We start from the raw sequence: 22,994 nt of genomic DNA, 5'->3' as shown, positions 1-22,994 counted from the left end.
CCAAAAGTAGCACTATGAATTCTAAGTGGTAGACACTGAAAAAAAAAAAAAATGTGTTCCTGACGTTCAGAAAAAGACTGTTCTGAAACCACACTACACAGAATCAATGCCTGGTGCTGGCCCTCACACATAGTAAGCACTCCATCTCCTAGGCAGCCAGTCTTGGATATTAACCTAGAAAAAGAATTTTCTTGGGCATATTGAGATTCTTGGAAACAATAATAAAAGATTAATGCCAAATCATGCTTCAATACCAAAGGAAGGAAAACAAAAATGGAAAGAATTTGATGATGTGGCCTTGGAATATCCCATAGGCCACTTGTTCTATAAAAGAGTTAAAGGGTATCTAGAAGCAGACTGTCCTAGCAACAGGAGTTTCAACTATAGGCCATCTATGAGAAATCTCCTAAAGGTCTTAGGTAGCTAAATGCATCCTTGCCTTCCTTCAAATTTATCTCTGAGAAGACACAGAAACAGGGTCTAGCATTGTGGTGTGGCAGGTTAAGCCACTTCCTGCAAGACCAACATCCTATATGGGCACCATTGGTTCACGTCCTGGCTGCTCCAGGTCTAATCCAGTTTCCCTGCTAATGCATCTTGGAAAGCAGCAGAGGATGGCCCCTGCTGCTCACAAATGAGACTCAGATAGAGATCCAGACCCTTGGCTGCAGTCTGGTCCAGCTATGACCATTGCAGCCATTTGGGGAGCAAACCAGCAGATGAAAAATCAATCAATCAATCTCTCTCTCTCTCCCCCTTTCTTCCTCTCTCCATTTCTCCCTCTCCGTTTGTAACTCTACTTTTCAAATAAAGAAATAATTGTTTTAAAATAGAAAATACAGAGGCAAAGGATTAATACTATGCACTGAACTCTAATAGACACAAAAGTGGTTAGTAGTCATGACACACTCAGAAAATAACTGCACTAAAGAGCTCTTGGCAGTCCAAGAGAGGAATACCAGGCCAATTCAGACACATATTCCAGACTTCAGTAGGCACATTCAAGTTATTATGAAGACTAGAAAAAAGGCAGATACCAGGATAGCTGAGTGAGCAACATGCTAACTGTGAAAAGCTCTGATGAGCAGGAAGAGGGAGGTGCAGATAAAGAGACCACTGCTACTGGCTGGGAAGCCCTGGGGCAAGCAAAGGAGAAACAAAGATCACGGGGAAGGTAGGACACAGGCTCACATGTCCAAGACTGAATAATATCAGGTGCACAGACATTTGAGAGTAGACAAAAGGTGTTTTACAAAATGCTGGTGGCCACCAAAATCATGGCTCCCTTTCATTTGCAATGCCATGAACTGAAGAGCAAGGCATGTTGCCTGCCATAGGTGATGTGATGTTAACAGACATTAAAAAGCCTGGCTCTGACGTCTCCTTCTTTGCTTCAATATCAAGGATAATCATCTTAAAACTAGAAAAGTTAGAACAAACATGAGTTGGAGCAACCAAAGCAAAAGAGAAGGTAGAGCATTATTAAGAAAAAAGAAAGGCCAGCGCCGTGGCTTAACAGGCTAATCCTCCACCTTGCGGCACCGGCACACCAGGTTCTAGTCCCAGTTGGGGCGCCGGATTCTATCCCGGTTGCCCCTCTTCCAGGCCAGCTCTCTGCTATGGCCGGGGAAGGCAGTGGAGGATGGCCCAAGTCCTTGGGCCCTGCACCCGCATGGGAGACCAGGAGAAGTACCTGGCTCCTGGCTTCAGATCAGCACAATACGCCGGCCGCAGCGGCCATTGGAGGGTGAACCAACGGCAAAAAGGAAGACCTTTCTCTCTCTCTCTCTCTCTCTCTCTCTCTCTCTCTCTCTCTCTCTCTCTCACTATCCACTCTGCCTGTCAAAAAAAAGAAAAAAAAAAGAAAAAGCCAGCATATAGTTGTTCTAAGTGAATTCATATTTTATATCATTGTGTATATATTGTAGAATATATATACATATTATATTTTGACAGGCAGAGTTAGACAGTGAGAGAGAGACAGAGAGAAAGGTCTTCCTTCCATTGGTTCACCCCTCAAATGGCCGCCACAGCCAGCACACTGTGCCTATCCAAAGCCAGGAGCCAGGTGCTTCCTCCTGGTCTCCCCTGCGGGTGCAGAGCCCAAGGACCTGAGCCATCCTCCACTGCCTTCCCGGGCCACAGCAGAGAGCTGGAATGGAAGAGGAGCAACCGGGACAGAATCGGCGCCCCAACCGGCACTAGTACCCAGAGTACCGGCGCTGCAGGTGGAGGATTAACCTAGTAAGCCATGGCGCCGGCCTCCTCTACAAAAATTTTAAAAAGAGAAAATGAAATGGAGATGATTATAAGTATGATTTACAGGGAGGTAGTGACCACTAGAGACCAGAGAGCCCCACAGAATCCTTTTCCTTTTTTAAAAAAAAATTTCTTCAAATTTATTTATTTAGAGGCAGAGAGAGAAGGACAGGGACAGGGACGGAAAGAGGAAGAGATCTTCTATCTGCTGGTTCATTCCTCCAGTGCTTGCAACTGTCAGGGCTGGGGCAGGCAGAAACTAGATGGCCAGAGCCATAACCAGGTCTCCCATGTGGGTGGCAGGAATTCAATTATTTGAGCCATCTCCTACTGCCTCCCACGGTGCACATTAGTAGGGAGGTGAAATTAGGAGCTGGAGCCAGGCAGGTACTAAATCCAAGTACTGTGATATGGGTTGTGGGACTCTTAACCAGCATCTGAACTGAAGGGTCAAACACCTGCCTCCCTTCTCTTGCTTTTTAAAAAATACAGCCCTTGGAGTCCAGATTTCAGGAAAGCTTTTAGCTGGGCCCTATGGTTATAAAACAGAGACTTGTGATTCCATGATTATTTAACAATGTGGTTCACAACTTTTCAACAGACATATGGAGGAGAGCTCACACTGGGGTTATCAACAGTGGTCCCTCCCTGCCTATGAGCCCTTCTGCAAGTCTGTCCTGGACCATGCTTGGTTCCTGCTCCTCCTTCCCTTTCCTGGCTTGATACCCAGATACACATGCCTCTGACCAGCCCGGGCTGTCATCCCCTTTTGGGGATGGGCTTGCCAACAAGGTACATAGTGAGCAGACTCAGCACAGAGCAGGGAGTGCGATGGAGAATGAGGCTGAAGTAGGAAAGCCAGGGTAGGAAATGGGAAAAGAGGTGTACAGAACCAAAAACAGGGCAATGTGGGCAGAGTGAGAGACCTCAAGATCCAATCCCAAGAGGCTGAGCTGTGACACAGGAGGATCCCCTAACACAGACGTGCATAACTGAGGGAGAGCTCTGGAGCCAGACCTCCTGGGTTCTACTCACAAGATAAGAACACACACGACATGGCACAGGTGCAGGTCCCATGAAAGAAGCAGAGTCCAGAAGACAAAGAGGCGGAGACCACTGAAGGTCCAACACGAAGGCCTAAAAAGCCAACTGTGCAGATACAGTATGGGGGATATCTGGCCCAGAAATACATGCAGAAAATAAATGTTTTTACTGCTTTTATTGTTTTCCTAGCAAGAGCTAAGAATGCAATGAGCAGTCTGAAAAGGAGGCACACTCCCTTCACTGAGAGGCAATCCAACAAGGGCTTGATAATCAATGTTGGCAGGCTGTATCGGGCCCTGCCTTATACTAAATGACTTCTAAGCTTCCTTTCCAACGTTAGAATTTCAGGATCCCTTTTTTGTTTTGTTTTCTTATTATTGTTACTTTATCTGAGAGGCAGCCAGACAATAGACAGCCCCCATCCATTAGTTCATACCCAAAATACCCACAGTGGCCTAGGGGCCAAAGCTGGGAATTGAGAAGTCAAACCAGGTCTCCCATGTGGATGGCAGGGACCCAATCATTTGTGTTGTCACTGCTGTCTCCCAGGGTCTGTGTTAGTGGGAAGCTGGGGGCAGGAGCTAGAGACAGGTATGAAATCCAGGTACTTCAATAGGGACAGGGCATCTTAATCACCAGGTTAAGCAACCACCCTGATCTTATTTTTTCAGGAAAACTTTTAAAAAATGGAATTACAGGGTCATCTGAGAACCACTGATATGGAACCAGGGCAGGAAGCAAGCTTTCATGACTCTGTTCACGGAAGGCCATTGTAGAATTAACTTGCCATAAATGCTTGTAGGACAGTTAACCCCACTGACTTCAGTGACAATGTTCTCACAGGAAGATACAACTGAATTATAGTTCTGAAGGAGCTTAAAAAGTCTTGGAAAGAATATTAACAAACAACTACAAAAGTTAATCTGAATTACGACCGCTTTCATTTTTAGAGGCTATTTATGCATTTTATAACACAAAAACAGGCAGATACATGACTGGCTCCAACAGCCTAGTCCTCATTTTATTAAAATAAGCACAAACACTCAAATAACGTCATTTTGCTGCAGTATTATTCTCAGAATGAGTCACCAGAGTCTGATTGGCACCTGCTTCTTACCTCCATTGTGGCTGCAAGACAGAAAACAATAATTCAGCTTTATTTTTTCACAAAGTCTCAATCATCAAAAACACTGAGTGAAGACGCTAAAGGCCACCTGCCAATTATGACTTTGGTGGGGACGCAGTGCAGCACCCACAGCAGCATAAACTGCCCCAAGCAAGAACTACCACTTTTTACTACACAGAGCCAGATACTACCTAGAATAAGATAAGGTGTGACACTTGCATTTGCCTATGGATGACAAACAGAATCACAACCTGGAATGCAAAACATCTAACAAGTCCTTTGAACACATCTAGAAAAATTGGTAACCCACAAAGGCGTGCCCGAGAATTACCACGCTCTGACATGACCCTGAGAATAGGTGTGGCTCCGGGCTGGCTTGTCTGCCATAAGCACCGTGGGCAGCATTAAAGAACCCATCAAGACTGGTTAGACAAGATGGGCTCAAAGATCTAAGAGACATTTGCACAGCAGCAAGTACGGCATGCCTGGCACCCTTCAGTTTGTCAGGATTGGCTAAAAAAGCACACAGACTTCTCCACTAAACAGATTAAACCAGGATGTGTGAATGACAGCTGGTGGGCTGCTACGTCTTAAAAGACCCAGCACAATGCTCAGTGACATTAAAGCGATGACACCTACACATGAGCAAGATTGTCATCAGCCTACCCAATTCACAGGTAGAACAAGAATGCAAAGAGGATGGATAGAATGAAGGTTTAAGAACCTCCTCACACAATGGTTTTTACCTCTAGATGCTACCACCACCATTGAGAAACATGAAATTAGTCCTGCAGATATACTGGCTTACCTGTAGCCGTTGATAGGCAAGGTGCAGTGGGCCTCTGTCTGATAATAAGAAAACACAATGAGATTTCAAAAACACTCCAGCATTTGAAAGACTCGGCTTCCAAAATGTGAACAGCTTGATCTGATACCACTCACTCACCAGATGCAGACTCAGAAAACATTTGTTCAGCTCCTACTTTATAACAAGTGCTTTCATTTAATATCGTCGCTCTGGAGAATGCCTCTGCAGTTTGGAGCACCTCAACAGCCAAAAGAACACAAGACGACGTGAAAGACTGTTCTCATCGAGTCTGAGGATCGGGCAGAGTCCTGGCAATAGAACCATGAATCCCAAGCAGACTCCGATGCCTAAGATTCCAAGCACTGGGGAAGAGGGAAGGCACTAAGACAGGTTCACTGGAGTTCTAAAGAATATTCAGAAGAAAGAAGACAGTAGAAGGAGAGGACAAAAATCTTGACATTTGGATTTTAGAATAAATGCAACAATATTCTTCCTAAGGGAATAAAAGAATGTCTACAAACAAATTATTTGGCACATGGGGGCTTCTCACTCTTTTTCTAAGACCAAGGTTTGGTTTTGAGTCCTTTATCCACTGTTCTTTATCTTAGCAAATGACACCATCAATTAAGAAATGTTTATTTATTTATGTACATCTACTTGGAAGGCAGAGAGAGTAAGAGTGAGTGAGAGAGAGAGAGAGAGAGAGAGAGAGAAGTATCAATCTTCCAATCTCTTATTTTTTTTTTTTTTTTTGACAGGCAGAGTGGATAGTGAGAGAGAGAGAGAAAGGTCTTCCTTTTTGCCGTTGGTTCACCCTCCAATGGCCGCTGCGGCCGGCATATCTCGCTGATCCGAAGCCAGGAGCCAGGTGCTTCTCCTGGTCTCCCATGCGGGTGCAGGGCCCAAGGACCTGGGCCATCCTCCACTGCCTTCCAGGGCCATAGCAGAGAGCTGGCCTGGAAGAGGGGCAACCGGGATAGAATCCGGCGCCCCAACTGGGACTAGAACCCGGTGTGCCAGCGCGCAAGGTGGAGGATTAGCCTGTTAAGCCATGGCGCCGGCCCTTCCAATCTCTTCTTCACTTCCCAAATACCTACAGCACCCAGGACTGGGCCAGGCCAAAGCCAGGAGCCCAGAACTCCATTAGGATCTCCCACATGGGTGGCAAGGGTCCAAGTACTTGAGCCATCATCCACTATCTCCCAGGGTGCATTAGCAGGAAGCTGCACTGGAAACAGGGTAGTCAGTACTCAAACCAGCACTCTGATGTGGGATGTAGGCACCCCAAGATGCAGTTTAACCTGCCACACCACAGTGCCCATCCCAACACCATCATTTGAGGCTCAGGGTCCAACACTTTACTGTTCCTTCCTCTGTTCTTTAGTATCCCACAGTTAGTATCCTTAATCTGACCATTTCTTCACCTACACTGATACCTGGTAGTTCAAGTCACCATCATTTTTCTTCATTTCATCTTTTACCCCCAAGATGAAATTAGGATCTCTGGGAGCTTGGATCCAAGGGTCAGCATGTTGAAAGCTTCTTGAAAGGTTCCAATGTGCAGCCAGGCTTGTCTCCCCACTATCCAACAGGCAGATGACTCATTATCATTTTACCCAAGAAAACTGGGAGTCTCAGAGAGGTTAAGTGACTTGCTCAAGGCCACAGAGCTTGAAAAGCCTGGAGCCCAGATATGACTCCAGGCCTACATGAAGTTTCAAGTGCCTCATTTGCATTTTTCTCCAAGTCAGTTATTATTTATAGGGCATTAGCTTAAGATACTAGAGAGGAGACAGCACTAAATGAAATATTGTTTCAAGTGTTGTTATGTTACAAATAAATCCATTCTATTTGTTAAGTGGTTACTTTGTCAAATTGTCTGGTTCCAAATGGACTGAAATCACAAGAAGCATAAACAAGATGGTTATTCTATTAGTTTGCTTCAGTAGAATTTTAAAAAATGAAAGGACAATTATAGCCAAACATATAGAAAAATGTCTGGCATTTTTTCTAGAAGTTGGAACTTCTAGAAAAGTTCCAACACTTCTAGAAAAGTTCCAACTAAAGGCCTTGGTATTCAGTCTTAGTCCAAATTAAAATACACAGGAGAGTGGTTCACCAACCACAAGGATAAATTCTGTAGGGAAAGTCACTCAGTGACATCAGGGGACATTCAACTTGGTATCTGGGGAAATTAAGAGCCAGATCTTTCTCCCTTGGTCCCCAGTTGCTAATTATATTCACTTGGAAGTCAACAAAAGGCCAACTCCTGTAATGATTCTTTTTCTAGACTTTAAACAAAAAGGAATAAATAGCCATTTGGGGTTAGACTGAGCCAAGAATTTAGAGCTCTACTAGGTTAAATTCTGGCTTTTTAAAAAGATTTCCATCTGTTAAGTATAAGTCATGTTATCACCTAATAAAGAAAAGTCTAGATGCAGAAACGAGGATAGACAAGGACTACAAAATTAAAAAAAAAAAAAAACTCACACAGAGATTGGCTACAATATACTCAATCTAAGGCACTGGGATGTTTGTTAATTCTTAGAGCTTCAAATGTTTGTCTGTACTATCAGCAGTGGCTCCACCTGCATCTTGAAGCCAAAATGCAGTATCCGTCCAGCTGGCCACAGAGAAGCCACACTTGGCCAAATTAAGAGCCTCAAAAATGGGCTTCATCTCAGCAACCAGGGAAGGTGGGCAAACTGGGACTTGGGGTACATTTTTACATTCAGTACATAAACCTGCAGAAGACAACTTCGTGTCATGCGAGGATAAATCAGTAACTGTAAAAATGCAGGTGACAATGCACTCCTTGAAAATAAAATTGCCTCCCAGGTTTCATGGGCTTTTACTAAATTGTTCTGTTACTCTTTTCTAGCTGCAAATGACTAAACATGTGGGCTACAAATGTGGAATAAATAAAGTTATTAATAGCTACCACATACTAAAAGTAAGCAGGTTAGCAAAAACTGGTAAGGACATTGCAGAAAAGCTCGAACTCAACAAGCTCCCAGAGAAGATCCAACATCAGCTAAAAATAAACTCAATGTGTTGTGCTCTACAACTGGTTATACTGAATTGAACATTCAATTTGGAATTTTAAAGAAAATCTTTAGTATCTAATAACTGTGTGTCATCACACAAACTTGACTATTTCTGAGAGGGGAGGGAAATTAAGCTAATCCATTAAGTTCTTAGGTGATAGACAAAAAATTTACCAAAAATAGCCATATGCTTATGGTTTCCTGGCTTGCAACCTATGTGGTTCTATACAATCTAGACTCCATCCTCTGTGAGCAAGTTTAAGGATCTAGGCCAGTGTTTTTCAACACTGAATACATAAGAATTACCTTGTTATATATCCCCACCGCCAACACTGTCTGATTCCATTGGTCTGGGGTGAGTCCAAGCCATCAGTATTGTCTAGAAGCTGACCATTTGATTTATTGTGCAGCCAGCGTTGAGCACCATTGAGATACACAATATGGCAATAAAGCAATCCGCATTTCACAAGCCTCCCACTGCACTTTCTACACTGGGCAGTTTGCATCAGAAATGGCAGACAGAGTCCTTTTTCTTCATGTCATTTCTTTAACAGCTACCCACAATGATGAGAATAATGCAAGTTAGGAAAGTTGAGCAAGTCCATCTGAAAACATTCATCACAACCCTTCAGGCTTGGATGGTGGACGGAACCCAACTCAAGTTTAAAGTGTAAAGCAGCACATGTAACATTTTACATGGAGACCTGTTGCATTTCTTGGATCAGAGACAGGATGTGGCCTAGACTAGGGGAAAAAAAGAGGAGAGTGAGGCTGCCTAGAAGGGTCACAGCCACTGTGGCAGAGTGCAAGGTCCAGGAGCAAAGGCCATGGGCAATGGAAGCCTTCAGAACCAAAGATCTCCTATATGGGGCAACACATTTGTTCAGATGGGCTGGCCAGGGGCAACAGTGGGGAGAGTGCAAACAAATGGCATTCAGAAGCCAGGGCAGGCTTGGCTAAGGGCATAGCATCAGAATTGTTCACAGATGCAGAGAGCGCTAGGGGCCAAGCTAGGGTCAGAGACCAGACCACCGCAGCAAGGCAAGGGTCCCCAGCACTGGAGCTTTATGAGTTGCTGTGCCAGACACTCAGGGTCAGGGAAATGGGCACAGGATGCTCAGGCCATGTCCTTAGAATCTTCAGTCAGAACTCTTTAAATGTCTCCTACATAGAAAGTTTTCAGGAGTGCAGTATGGCTAAATCTATATGGGGATGAGGGAGGGACAAGGGGAAAAGATGATCTGCAGATCAGCTGTCGATAGAAGGAGATTTCTTTTACAATGAGTTAGCTTTGCCTTAGGACCACAGTTAACCACAGGAACCTAAGTTATTCTAACCTAGATCGATGTCCAAACCAGTCATCTCTCCAACTCACCTCTGTATGCTGCACACTGTTTGCTGGCCTCACTCGTGAAAGTCAATCTTGCAATCTAAGCAATTCGGTTCACTAAATGGAGTTTCCTGGGCCAGAACCCAGGCTGGCTTTGGCCTTCTTATTAACAGTCTCTGCCTAAAATGTCAGCTGACTAACCTGATACTATCAAGCACTGCCCAGGTGGACTAAGATCAGTCATCTCCTTCAAAGACTGCCTGCCCAAAATGATGAACAGAGACTCAATTTAAAAGACAGTCCTGGAGAGCAGACATTTAGCCTAGTGCTTATGACACCCATCTCCCATAGAGTTCAATGCCCAGCTCCAGCTCTTGACTCCCGCTTTATGCTAATACACATTCTAGGAGGCAGTGGTGATGGCTCAAGTAACTGGGTCCCTGCCTCCTACATGGGAGACCTGTACTGAGTTTCTAGCTCCTGGCTTTAGCCTGGCCCCACTGTGGTTGTTCTAAGCATTGGTGGAGTGAACCAGTAGATGGGAGTTGTCTCACTCACTCTCTCTCAAATAATTAAATAAATAAGCATTTCCCTTTGCCACGTCAGTCAGAGGTGTAAATAATCCACGAAGTCAAATTCTGTAGTCTCTTTAGACTACATAAGTGATGACGACATATAGCACAAAGTCATATCTAGTTCACATCAAAATATACATATGAATGAAAACAACAGGAGGGTAGAGCAGGATAGTTTTGTTTATCAAAACTATTAAAAAAGGGATTTCCTTTTTAGTGTAAACAACACAACAGATGCAAAAGATGTAGCTACATAAAATCCCTAAATAGGCACGAGGGCCATATGAAAGCAGTATTATCTAAGCACCGACATCATGTGTGAGGACATACATGACTGCCTTCTGTTGGAAAGAGGGATGCTAAAGGCTTAACTCTCTACTCGAGGGATGTATATCCACACATCTATTTTTAATAAGCTTCTTTGAGCCATGGATTTCCGTTATAAAATTTTATGTTCTGAAAAATTCCAGTAAATCCTAACACGTAGCCACAGGCTAGAGGTGTAATCTCAGCTCTGTTGACCACACTGGTAGCCATGAGATGCACACAAAATAGGACTGCACAAATTGAGATGTTCTGCAAATACAAAATACCTGCCAGATTTAGAAAATGTAGTGCAAAAAATAAATGCAAATGATTTCATATAAAATTTTATACCAATAACATAGAAACAATAGTATTTTGAATATATTTGGTTAAATAAAATACACATCAGTCTCAATGATGTATGTTGTTTATGTTAATATATTTACTATTCAACTGATATTAAGTACATTTCTAAAGTTAATTTCATCGATTTTCTTTTTGCATTTTAAATGTGGCTACTAGAATATTTTAAATGACATATGATTCTAGCACTTGTTGCTCACATTTTACTTTTCTGACATGAGATATGAATGCTAATGTGATGTAAGTAGATTCCATGGAAACATTAACTAAACTCTACTGGCCAAAACTCTGGCCTCACTTCAACAGAAAGGATTAAAAAGAGTAATAGCAGGCTGGTGCCGTGGCTCACTTGGTTAATCCTCCACCTGTGGCACTGGCATCCCACATGGGCGCTGGGTTCTAGTCCCAGTTGCTCCTCTTCCAGTCCAGCTCTCTGCTGTGGCTTAGGAGGGCAGTGGAGGATGGCCCAGGTGCTTGGGCCCCTGCACCCGCATGGGAGACCAGGAGGAGGCACCTGGCTCCTGGCTTTGGATCGGCATAGTGCGCCGGCTGTAGTGGCCATTTGGGGGGTAAACCAACGGAAGGAAGACCTTTCTCTCTGTCTAACTGCCTGTCCAAAAAAAAAAAAAAAAAAAAAAAGAGTAATAGCTTGACTAGGGTGTAAGGGCTACTATATGGAACCTTGAAGGTACTAAGTTGGTGCCAGAGTCCACAATACTTCAGCAGGCAAAAATGAACCACTCTAGCTCAAAAATTAGTATAATCAACAGATGGCTAGTCAAATATAATTAATTGGAGATGTCACTGAAAAATTCTTTAAGGAAGGGCACTATGTAATGATTAAGGGATCAATTCAACAGGAAGATAAAACTATTATAAATGTATATGCACCTAATTACAGGCACCTGGCTATTTAAAAGAAATGTTAAGGGATCTAAAGCGAGACATAAACTCAAATAATAGTAGTGGGTGACTTCAATACCCCACTTTCAGCATTTGACAGATCAACCAGACTGAAACAGCAGAGTTAATTGACACTATAGACCAAATGGACCTAATAGATATCTACAGAACTTTCCATTCTACAGTTGCAGAATACACATTCTTCTCACCAGTGCAAGGAACTTTCTCTAGGATTGACCACATACTAGGCCATAGAGCAAGTCTCAGCAAATTAAAAAAAAAACAAAAAACTGAAATCATACCATGCATCTTCTTGGACCACAATGCAATGAAGCTGGAAATCAGCAACTCAGGAATCTCTAGGACATATGCAAACACATGGAGACTGAACAATATGTTCCTGAATGAACAGTGGGTCACCAAAGAAATCAAAACAGAAATCAATACCACAATGAGGTTTCACCTCACTTCAGTTAGAATGGCTTTCATACAGAAATCAACAAACAACAAATGCTAGTGAGGATGTGGCGAAAAAGGTACCCTAATCCACTGTTAGTGGGAATGTAAAGTGGTAAAACTACTATGGAAGACAGTATGGAGATACCTTAGAAATCTGAATACAGATCTACCATATGATCCATTCATCTGACTTCTGGTAATTTGTCCAATGGAAATGAAATCAGCAAATAAAAGAGCTATCTGCACCTTATGTTTATTGCAGCTCAGTTCACAATAGCTAAGACATGGAATTAACCTAAATGCCAATCAACTGAAGACTAGATAAAGAAATTATGGGATATGTACTCTATGGAACACTACACAGTGGTAAAAAAGTGAAATCTGGTCATCTGTAACAAAATGGATGACTCTGGAAAACATCATACTTAATGAAATAAGCCAGTCCCAAAGGGACAAATACCATGTTCTCCCTTATCTGTGATAAGTAATAGAGTACCTAAAAGGAAATCTGTAGAAATGAAATTGACACTTTGAGAAGCAATGACTTGAACAGCCCTTGTCTTGACTGTCAAGGAACAGATTTTTTTTTTCTTCTTCATACTATTTGTTGAACTCCTTATTTAACAGAGTTAATCACATGTGTATAAAGTCAATTGGGGATGGATCTCATTAAAAAATAAGAGTGGGGGCCGGCGCCGTGGCTCAATAGGCTAATCCTCCACCTTGCGGCGCCGGCACATTGGGTTCTAGTCCCAGTCAGGGCTCTGGATTCTGTCCCGGTTGCCCCTTTTCCAGGCCAGCTCTCTGCTATGGCTAGGGAGTGCAGTGGAGGATGGTCCAAGTGCTTGGGCCCTGCACCCCATGGGAGACCAGGAGAAGCACCTGGCTCCTGCCTTCGGATCAGCACAGTGCGCCGGTCGCAGCACGCCAGCCGCGGCGGCCATTGGAGGGTGAACCAACGGCAAAGGAAGACCTTTCTCCTTGTCTCTCTCTCACTGTCCACTCTGCCTGTCAAAAAAAAAAATTGGAGTGGGAATAAGATTTCCAAGGGTACATTTTAAAAACTTGCCATGGGACCCTAAATCCCATTAAGCTAGGTGGTAAAAATGCCATCTGAAGTGTTAAAGTGATCATATTAAGTGTTAAAGTGATCATACAGATAGGATTAAGTTTAAATGGATCATATACATAAGATCAAGTGTCTAGTAATAATAATAGATAGAATTAAAAAACAGAGAATGTTCCAACATGGGAAGCAGTCCACACAGCAGATTCATAGAAAAACAATCACTTTAAATAGCACTCTGATCTCAGAATCAGCCCTTCAGGCAATCCCATCTGGCTGAAAAGCCATGAGAGCATTTCATGCATGGAAAGCCAAGACACTATGGCAAAAAAATGTCCTACATGAAAGATCTCTGTGACTGAGACCCAGTGGAAAGAAGTGGCCATCAAAGAAGGAGGTACTTTTCTCTGAAGGGAAGAGAGAACTTCCATTTTGCTTATGGCCTTGACAATTACGGATGGAGACTAAGGATTCAAAAGGCTCCCATGGTCTTAGCAGCTAATGTCCAGAGCCTTGGGTGATTACTGACACCATACAGAAGAGTTAGATTAACAACAGGATCACTGTGTACTTACTTCCCATGCAGGACCTCTGTCTTCAATATTATGAGAATTAACTGTAAAACTTATTTTCAAATAGTTCTGTGTGTGTGTGTGTGCACAAATTTTTGAAATCTTTACTTAATATGGAGTTGGTCTTCTGTGTATAAAGTTAATTGAAAATGAATCTTAATGGAGAATGGGACTGGGAATGGGAGAGGGAGGAGCAGGTGGGGTGGCAGTGAGGGTATGGTGGGAAGAATCACTATATTCCTAAAGTTGCACTTATGAAATTTGTACTCCTTAAATAAAAGGTTTTGTGGGGGAAAAATAAAAATACGTTATGAGGTACAATGTGACTTAAAAACTTACAGAGTTAAAAATGAAGTAAAAGCTATTTAAAATAAGAGAAAAATCAAACTGATGATTAGTTTATAAATCAGTGGTTTCCGTTGCCTATGAGTTTACAGTCACAAATGAGAACATATAATTTAAAAAAGACCCCATTCACAATATTTTCAGAAAGCATAAATCAACTAGGAACAATTCACTTAAATGGGAGGATTCATATTAAGACAAGTCTTCTGGGGCAAATGTTGTGGCACAGTGGGTAAAGTACCTGCCTCCAAGGCTAGCATACCATATGGGCTCTGGTTTGAGTCCCAGCTCTCCACTTCTGATCCAGCACCCTGCTAATGGGTTGGGAAAAGCAGTGGAAGATGGCGTAAGTGCTTGGGCCCCTGCCGCACATATGGGGGACCCTGAGGAAGCTCCTGGTTCCTTGCTTTGGACTGGCCCAGCCCCAGCCATTTGTGGCCACCTCGGGAGTAAAGAAGAGGATGGAAGAGCTCTCTCTGTAACTGACTTTCAGATTAATAAATACATCTTTTTTTTTTTTTTTTTTAAAAAAGAAAACTCTCCCCAGTACATGAAAGAAAATATCAACAAAGGGAGAGAGAAACTAAGCAATAATGACTCACAATAAGAATGGTGTCAATTCACTTGTTATAAATTTGTAAACTTCACGCAAATCAAACAAGTATCATACCACATGTTTTAGTTTGACTCAATAATGCATTCATAAGTTCAGGTGGAAAAAATAAACATGAGAAAAGAAAAATTTAGTTAAAAAAAGCAAGAAGAGGACAGCTATGAGAATTCTTTAAAATTAAGTTGCAATGGAAGAATTTGACATTAGAGGCCAAAAGAGAGAAGTGGGTAGAGTCAAAGTGAGAGAATGACTCCTCCCACAAAAACACAGATGAATGAATATGTAAAGAAGTATCTGAAATCAGCTTTGGAAGAAAGGATTATTAAATCTATGGTTATTATATTGGGTGGATAATAATTTGAGGAAAAATTGGATCTAGACCTTATATCTTATGAAAAAATAAATCCCACTGGACTTACATATAACTGCTTAAAATGAAACTTAAGAATTTAAGTGAAAATATATTGTATCTTTAAAAAGGTATGACATTGAAGCAGAATCTTAAGGAAAACACTAAATTATTATGCTTCATAAAAGTTAACTAAAAGACAGGAAAACACTACAAGGTTGGAAGATAAACTACAAATGGGGAAAAGAGTATGTTTAATGTTATAAGGTCTTAAAATCCAATACAAACTTCATAAAATAACATGAATCAAATAAATGAGAAAAAAAAATCACCAAATTTACCAAAATGTGTTCAATCTAATAATAAGGTAATGTAAACTTAAATATTTTTTTTTTTGCATTGTACAAAGGGACCTCAAAAAGTTCATGGAAAATGGAAGTTTATTTTGGTACAAAAATTTCTGCATTCAAGGAGGCTTCAATATATTCATGGAAATGAATGTTGTGAAAATAGCATGTACAGATTTAAAAAAATTTACTCTGAAATAAATTTATCTTTAAATTTCATTTTCAAACAAAATATTTGAAGTACTCTTGTATACTCATGAGGATTAAAAAAGAATGCTACCCAGTGTTGGAGAAAGGATGGAGAAATAGGCATTCTTGCTCGCCTTCAATGGAAGTGTAAGCTGATCTTTCCAGCAATTTTGAAATATGTATCAACAGGGGCCAGCATTTTGGTATAGCCAGTAAAGCTGCTGCCTGGGACACCAGCATCCCATATGGTGCCAGTTCGAGTCCCAGCTGCTCCAGCTCCCTGCTAATACACCTGGGAAAGCAGTGGAGAATGACCCAAGTGCTTGGGCTACTGCACCCTGTGGGAAATCCAGAAGAAGCTCCTGACTTTTGGCTTTGTCCTGGCCCAGCCTGGCCATTGCAGCCATTTGGGGAGTAAACCAGTGGAAAGAAGATCTCTCTCTCTCTCTCTCCTGTCTTTCTCTCTCTTTCTCCCTCCATCCCTTCCTCCCTCTTTCCATCTGTAACTCTGCCTTTCAAATAAATTTTTTTGAAAAAATATGTACAAATTGTCAAAAAAAAGCATAAAAAAGATGCTTATTCAAGTGTTGTCTGTTAAAAAACAGACTGAAATGACCTAAATGCCCACCCAGAGGATTCCTTTGTAATTTATATACTTACATAATCTAAACTGTCATAACATTAATGATATCGTTCTGCACATTCTACAAATAATTATTGAGCCTCTAATAGGTGACAAGCGTGGTTCCAGGTACTCAGGATAATAAGTAGAGACAGTAACTACAACAAAAATCACTCTTAGTGGAGTATATACAAAATCCATATTGGATTGGAACAGAACTGTATGAAATACTAATATGTAAGAAAAAAGGTTAAAAATAACAGAGTATATATTCTTAATATACATGAAATATGTTTATCCTTAAATAAATATGCATTTCCTTTTCTGGAAAACAGTTGCACTTAAATGTAACATTTTATACATATGTATATATAAAGTTCATGTAAAATTTTTTAATCACAATGTGATCATAGTTGGATGGCAGTTGGTGATATTTTTCCTATTTCTGTGAAATGTTTTTGCAATGTGAGGTTTTCCAACGAACAGGTTGTAGTTCAACAATAAAAGAACAAAGTTAAGCTCTTCCATTAAAAACAAAATTCCCTGCCTTTTGGGAGCTTACTCTCCAGAGAGTAAGATCATTGAAAAGTCTAGGGTCCAATAAGCAGTGAAGAATGATGGTTAAAGCTGTAGCTTGTCACAACACTTGCATTCTAATGGAACTCTGTGAATAGAGATCCACACAGCAAACACTGCACTAACTTCAAAAGATCCTCTGACCTAGGAAGCTTTCCTATGGCTGTACTGTAGGCACATGCCTTAATTTACATTGCTTTTGAAATCACAGAATGAAAAGAGAAATAAATTCTGCAAATATTTTTTAATTCCATCCCTAGAATTACACTAATGATACATATTGAAATTTTCAAATATTGGTTTTGTTATGTCTCATCACATTCACTCTCACACAGTGTCACTTCAGTACAAACTCAAACTCATCTCCGCATTTCCTGTGGGGTCTCCTTCATTCACCACAACCTTTTGTTCCACAACCCAAGTAGCTGGTACACAGCAGGTGCATAACACATGATTGGTAAAGGAACAAAGTTGTCTCTTACCTGGACAACTGAAATAGCCTCCTAAAAGTTTTTCTTTAACAATGGCTTAAATTTTTTTTTAAATTAATATATATTGATTCTAAGGATCACAGCAATTTTGTGATAATTACTTACAACAAAATTCTCATCATGAGAATGATGAGAATCTCATCATTAACATGATATTAATACAAAGAGAACAGATTCCATGTAGTTCACAGATACAATTCTAAGAATATAGTGATACTTCCCTTCTTCCCTCCCTCCTTCCCTCTCTTTTCCACCCTTCCTCCCTTCCTTAATTTTTTATAACAAATTTCAATTTACATTATAATTAAAGGTTTAGTTCTCCCCTAAATAAAGAATTCAACAAGTGAAAGTTAGAAAGTATCATATTTCATTGAGAACATGCAAAGGCTATAAAAATTTTAAAAAATAATACTTTCAAGGCAGAGAGATAGAGATCGATCTTTTATCTCCTGGTATCTTCAACCTGCAATAACTAGGGCTGGGCCAGGCTGAAGCTAGGAGCTTGAAACTCAATCTAGGTCTCCTGCATGGGTGGCAAGAACCCAACTATTTGGGCCGTCATCTGCTGCCTCCCAGGGTGTGTATTAACGAGAAGCCGGACTGAAGCAGAGTTGCTGAGACTGGAAAAAGGCATTCTGACATGGGATGGGGGTATCTCAAACTACAATTTAACCACTCTGCCTATCCAGAAACTACTCTTGTTGTTCCTTTTTAAAATTTTTTTAGTAAATGAAACAAAGTATTCTTTGTAGTTACAAACATTTTAGAGTTGCCATTTGAGAAAACAATCTCTAAAACTACTCCTTAATCTATCATTTAGTGCAAGTTTTATATAATCAAATGAATGTTCTTACATTTTACCATTATAACATTCAGCAGAACATTATGCAGACCACTGATAGATATCTTTTTGCATGTCCATTTCTTTAGTCTTGAGTAATTTAATGCTTATTATTTTGTAGAGTAGGGGTGGTAGGAAAGTTCCTATTTTATCCAAGCGGGGCCTCTGGCAATCTGAGGACCTGTGACAGAGCCTGTTGCCTGCCCAATAACTGTTCTTGCTTTTTCTTTTTAGTAACACAACACTGAGCAATGTGCCCAGCTGGAAAACTCCGTTTCCCAGTTTCCCTTGCAGATGGAGGCTCATGCAAAATAAGCATTATTCTGCATGTGGTGCTTTCAGAAAAATCACCTCTCACACTGTCATTTTTTCCTGCTTCAAATGCTTGCATGATGACTGGCACCCCAGCCACCATGTTGTGACTTTATAGTAAAGTCACACACTTAGGATGGTGAAGCGGTACCCCTTCTGACTTTGTGTAACAGGCACAACTGAGCCTGACAGTGTACTGCTGTACTGGTTTTGCAGATGAAAAACTGTTTCATGAAGGCCACCATCATTTCAGTGTCTTTGTTTCTGCAATCTCATAAACATCAAAATTCTACATTTCTGCTGGACACTTGCTGCTGCTGTTGCTTCTTTTAATCCACCTCTGTCTTGCCCTGTACTCATGACAGCTAAATACTATAGTGTGACCTTTGTGGCTTCAATTCCTACTACTTTCTCTTGCACTGTTCCTTTAATCTTGCAGACTCTCCCCTGCCTTGGACCTTTGCTTTGGCTGTTCCCTCTGCTGGGGACACCTTACCCCCAGATTCCCATGTGGCTTAACCCCCTCACCTCTTTCATATCAACTTGTCAATGAAGGCTGACCTAAACAACCAGCTCAGAATCACCATCCAACTACCAATCTTACACATCTATTTTCTCTTTATTTTCCCCACAGCACTTACCACAATAACAAATTATAAAAGTGGTTTATTCTTTCTGTTTGCTTTGTCTCCTGCACCACTAGAATGTAAGCAGGCTCCTTCTGTCCTGGTCACTAACATAGCCCAAGAACTAGGAACATAACTTGTAGGAGTTCAGTTAAAATCTCTCTCATTCTTCCTATTTTCACTGTTCCATTCTAACACAAATCCTAATCTTTTTATTGTAAGAATTACCAGTGGAGTTGTTCGAGGGTGCCTTTCCCCCAGAAGCATGCAATGTACTTCCAGACTTATCTAAGATGCATCTTTTGGTATGGCACTCCTTTAAATGATTTGGCTCCCAGTTGACCCTGTCAGATATTATACATTGGTGTCATTCTCAAATGAGAAATTAGATTACTTGCACTCTAAGATGCTGCACCAATATTCCATTCTGTATCCAAATGACTCATCCTGGCATTAACAATGCTCTGTGATCTAACAGCATTCTATCTAAACTTAAATCTTATTCCTTCCACATTTCCCTCTGCTCTGGCCAATTTCCTTAAGAACTCTGAAACAAGCCATGTTCACTGTCACCATTTTTTCATATTTTTACCCTCTACCTTCAACACTTCTGGCTGCTGAATCGATGAATCCTTCAGAATCTTGCTGCTCAAACTGGGATGCAGGGGACAGCATCGTCTACCATAAACTACCTGTGAAATGGTCAGACGTGGAACAACTCCAGGCCTATCCCAGACATCCTGAATCAGAAACTCAGAATCTGCGCTTAACAAGAGATTGGTGTGTGCCTTAGAGTTTGAGAAGCAGTGCAAAAGAAACTCAATCATACAGCACTCATTCAGGCTCACAAATAAATGTGCACTGAATTCTTGATCTTTCGTAGGATGCATGCCCGCCCATAAGCAAGCATGATGTTCAGTTAACAACACTCCCTCTTAGGCTATTTATTTCTTATTTCATCTAAGTCCTTTCTCCCCAATGTGCTTGTAAACAACTGACAGGCAGGATAGTCCCTGTGTTTGGCCAATCTGAAAGTAGGGAACAGAAACCCATTTAAGTCACTTCAAGGGAAAAAAAACCAAACAAAACAGCTTATTTTAACACTACTTGGGAACTGGGAGCAGAGAACTCAAGAGGGAGGGCTCCAAGGCCTGGCCACGCTTCCCCATCGTCTGTGTGTACCCCTCCATCCCATTCTTTCCTGTCTGTTCATAGTTTCTGTTTCCTTCTATCAGCAGCATTTGCATGAACTATTATTACCATCCATTCTCTTCTCTACCAGCCAATTCACTTTTTCTACTTTCTGCTTCGATTTTCACTCTAAGTCTCTCTAACCTTAATACTCTCAGGAGAGATATGGCCAGCACAGAAAAGCTTTGTATCCAAACCACAAGATTACAAGTGTCTGAGTCACTTATGCACCAGCTGCCTCTGGGTGAGGAGCTTATGCAGTTTCAATCAGCTGAGGCCAAGGGGGCTGCAGCTCCAAACAAGGCCCTAGGCCGCAGAAGCTGTCAGAGGAGCATATTTCTAGGGAAAGAAAGGTGTGGGAGGACAGGCAATGAGGCACATGGCCATCTCACAGGGTTATTATTTTGTCTTTACCACAGTCTCAAATGTTGAGCACCTAATAAACTGAAATCAACCAATATGAGAGGGAAAAGTCATTTGCCAAGCACCAATATGACCCTGGAAGTCCAGGGAATACAAAGATTAAATAAGAAGCAGTCTTTGTTTTCCTAGTGCTCTTTGTCCAAATGTATCACTTCACTAGGTACTCGACCTTGGGCAAGCTACTAAACCATTCAGGGTCACAGCTACCTGGACTCTCAGATGGTACTCCACCTGAAGCAACATCCAGCAGTGTGGTAAGATTCTATAAGGTCATCTTTGTGGGAGTGCTTTAAAAAATGCAAACACCAAGCAAAAACAACATTGCAGCCTTTCAACTTTAAAAATCTCATGTGCCACAGGTTTTGGGTTGCTTTTAGAATGTTTCTCTTGCTCCAGCTTCCAACAATTTATGACCCACTAATCATTATTTAAAACACCAACTACAACCATTATATTTTCAATGACATCAACTTTTATCATTACATTTTCTTTACTCTGATGATTCAAAAGGTGATTAGCCAAATTCATTCAATTCACTCAGAAGTGTAAAAAAAGAAAACTTTAGTGTGTGCATTTTTAATATTACCCACTCAACTATAGATCTAAATCTGCAGTATCTTTTATACATATTTTGTGGAGATCACAAATGACAGTAAGTATTTCTCTGTAGGACACAGGTCAGTTTTGACTCAGTGTGACCTTTTCCCTAGAGAGTTGTATTTCCTATTCTCTAAATGTTAGATCAGAGAATTCTAGATATTAGCACACTGGAACCCAGTTTTCCATGGGGACCTTGAGGAAAGATAATAAAATGGTCTCAAAACCGAGAACCCCATTCAGCTGGCTCCTGTGTCCTTTTTCACCTGCTTCTCACTGAAAGGTGGGGGTGAGAAGAAGTGATGATGGTGAGGTGGACTAATTCTCAAGCACCTGCTACTCCAACTTCTTGCAGAATTCAAGCACAGGTTTCAGGGAGAGAAAAGGGAAAACAAAACTGGAAATACATGCAGCCTTGACTTTGCCCAGAGCACAATCGAATCATATTTGTGGAGTTGTCTGCCTTGTGCCAGGTAGGCCAGGACGACGGGCACCACTAGCCCACGCCCTCGGGCACCCAGTGCTCGGTGCCTAGAAGCACAGCCGTTCAACAGCTGGTCCTGGGACCCAAAACACAAGCTTCCACCTGGCCAAAAAGTCTGCTCAGCTGCAAGTGCTGAGGTTTCACGCTAAAGCCAAAACATAAAGGAAACAGCTGGGTGCGACTTCTCCGCAGGAGGTAGAACTGCAGAGACACCCTAACGCACGGTCCCCACCGAGTACCCCCACCCCAGCCAAGGCTCCCCACGCTCTGAGCGGCGCAGGACCCCCCAGCTGCGAAAGGCAACCAGGCTTCCCCGGGGGGCTGCGATGGAGGGGCGACGGCGGGCTGGGATCTGATCACCAGGGTGGGAAGCTGAGTGGAGACCCCGAGGTCTGCCCGTCAGTGGACAAGGGGGTGGACAGGGAGAGGGCGCTCGGTGATGGGCACCGAGCAGTCAGCAGGCTGCGGGTACAGAAAAGCTTTGGGGTTCCCGCCCACGACTCCAATTTGGGACCTCGGGAACCCCGAAAACGGGCAGCGTGTGCATCAGAGGCGGGTCTGCAGGGGACCGGGCACGCAGTCAGACTGCCTGGAGGAGGCGGTGGGACGGGCGTGCTCTCCGACACACACTCACACAGACACACGCAGCCGCACGCTCGACCCAGGCTGGCCCCGAATCGGCCTCGGGCGGCGGCGGCGGCGGCAGCGGCCACTCACCCTCAGCGCGAGAGCGGATCTCCGACACCGTCCTCCGCATGGTGGGCATCGCCCCGGCGGCCGCAGGTGGCTCCTCAGCCGCGACTCTGCACCTGTCGCGGCGCCGCGCGCGGGCGTTCAGCCGCCACCGTGGCCCGGCCGCCTACCCAGGGCAGCGACCCTCGCGCGCAGCCCCTGCCCGCGGACGCGAGGGGGAGGAAGAGGCGGCAGAGGCGAAGGTGGTGGCTCCCGCAGAGCTGGGCGAGCTCGCTCCCTGCAGCCGCGGTGGGGGCGGCTCGGCGAGGGGCGGAGCTCGGGCGCTCGCGCCGGGGGCGGGGCTTCGGGGCGCGCGCTCACTCGCTCCCGCGGCCCTGGGGCGAGGAGTGCGGGAGAGGCCTCCTCGACCCCGCCCCACTCTGGACCGTACCACTTCC

The 22,994-nt window shown here is 42.8% G+C and overlaps 1 protein-coding gene across 1 annotated transcript in view; it reads right to left on the bottom strand.

Moving 5' to 3' along the window:
- The window catches only part of ATP8A1 (ATPase phospholipid transporting 8A1), a 257,106-nt gene extending 234,457 nt beyond the window's left edge, over nt 1-22,649 (bottom strand). The window contains exon 1 of the mRNA XM_062213046.1: nt 22,582-22,649. Within this exon, the coding sequence (XP_062069030.1) occupies nt 22,582-22,630 (49 nt within the window). The 5' untranslated portion in view covers nt 22,631-22,649. The remainder of the gene's footprint in view (nt 1-22,581) is intronic.
- Nucleotides 22,650-22,994: the final 345 nt, after the last annotated feature.

Source organism: Lepus europaeus, chromosome 16 (genome assembly GCF_033115175.1).
Source record: "Lepus europaeus isolate LE1 chromosome 16, mLepTim1.pri, whole genome shotgun sequence".
NCBI lineage: Eukaryota > Metazoa > Chordata > Mammalia > Lagomorpha > Leporidae > Lepus > Lepus europaeus.
The sequence above is the reverse complement of the archived record's forward strand: the minus strand, read 5'-3'. Positions and strand labels throughout refer to the sequence as shown.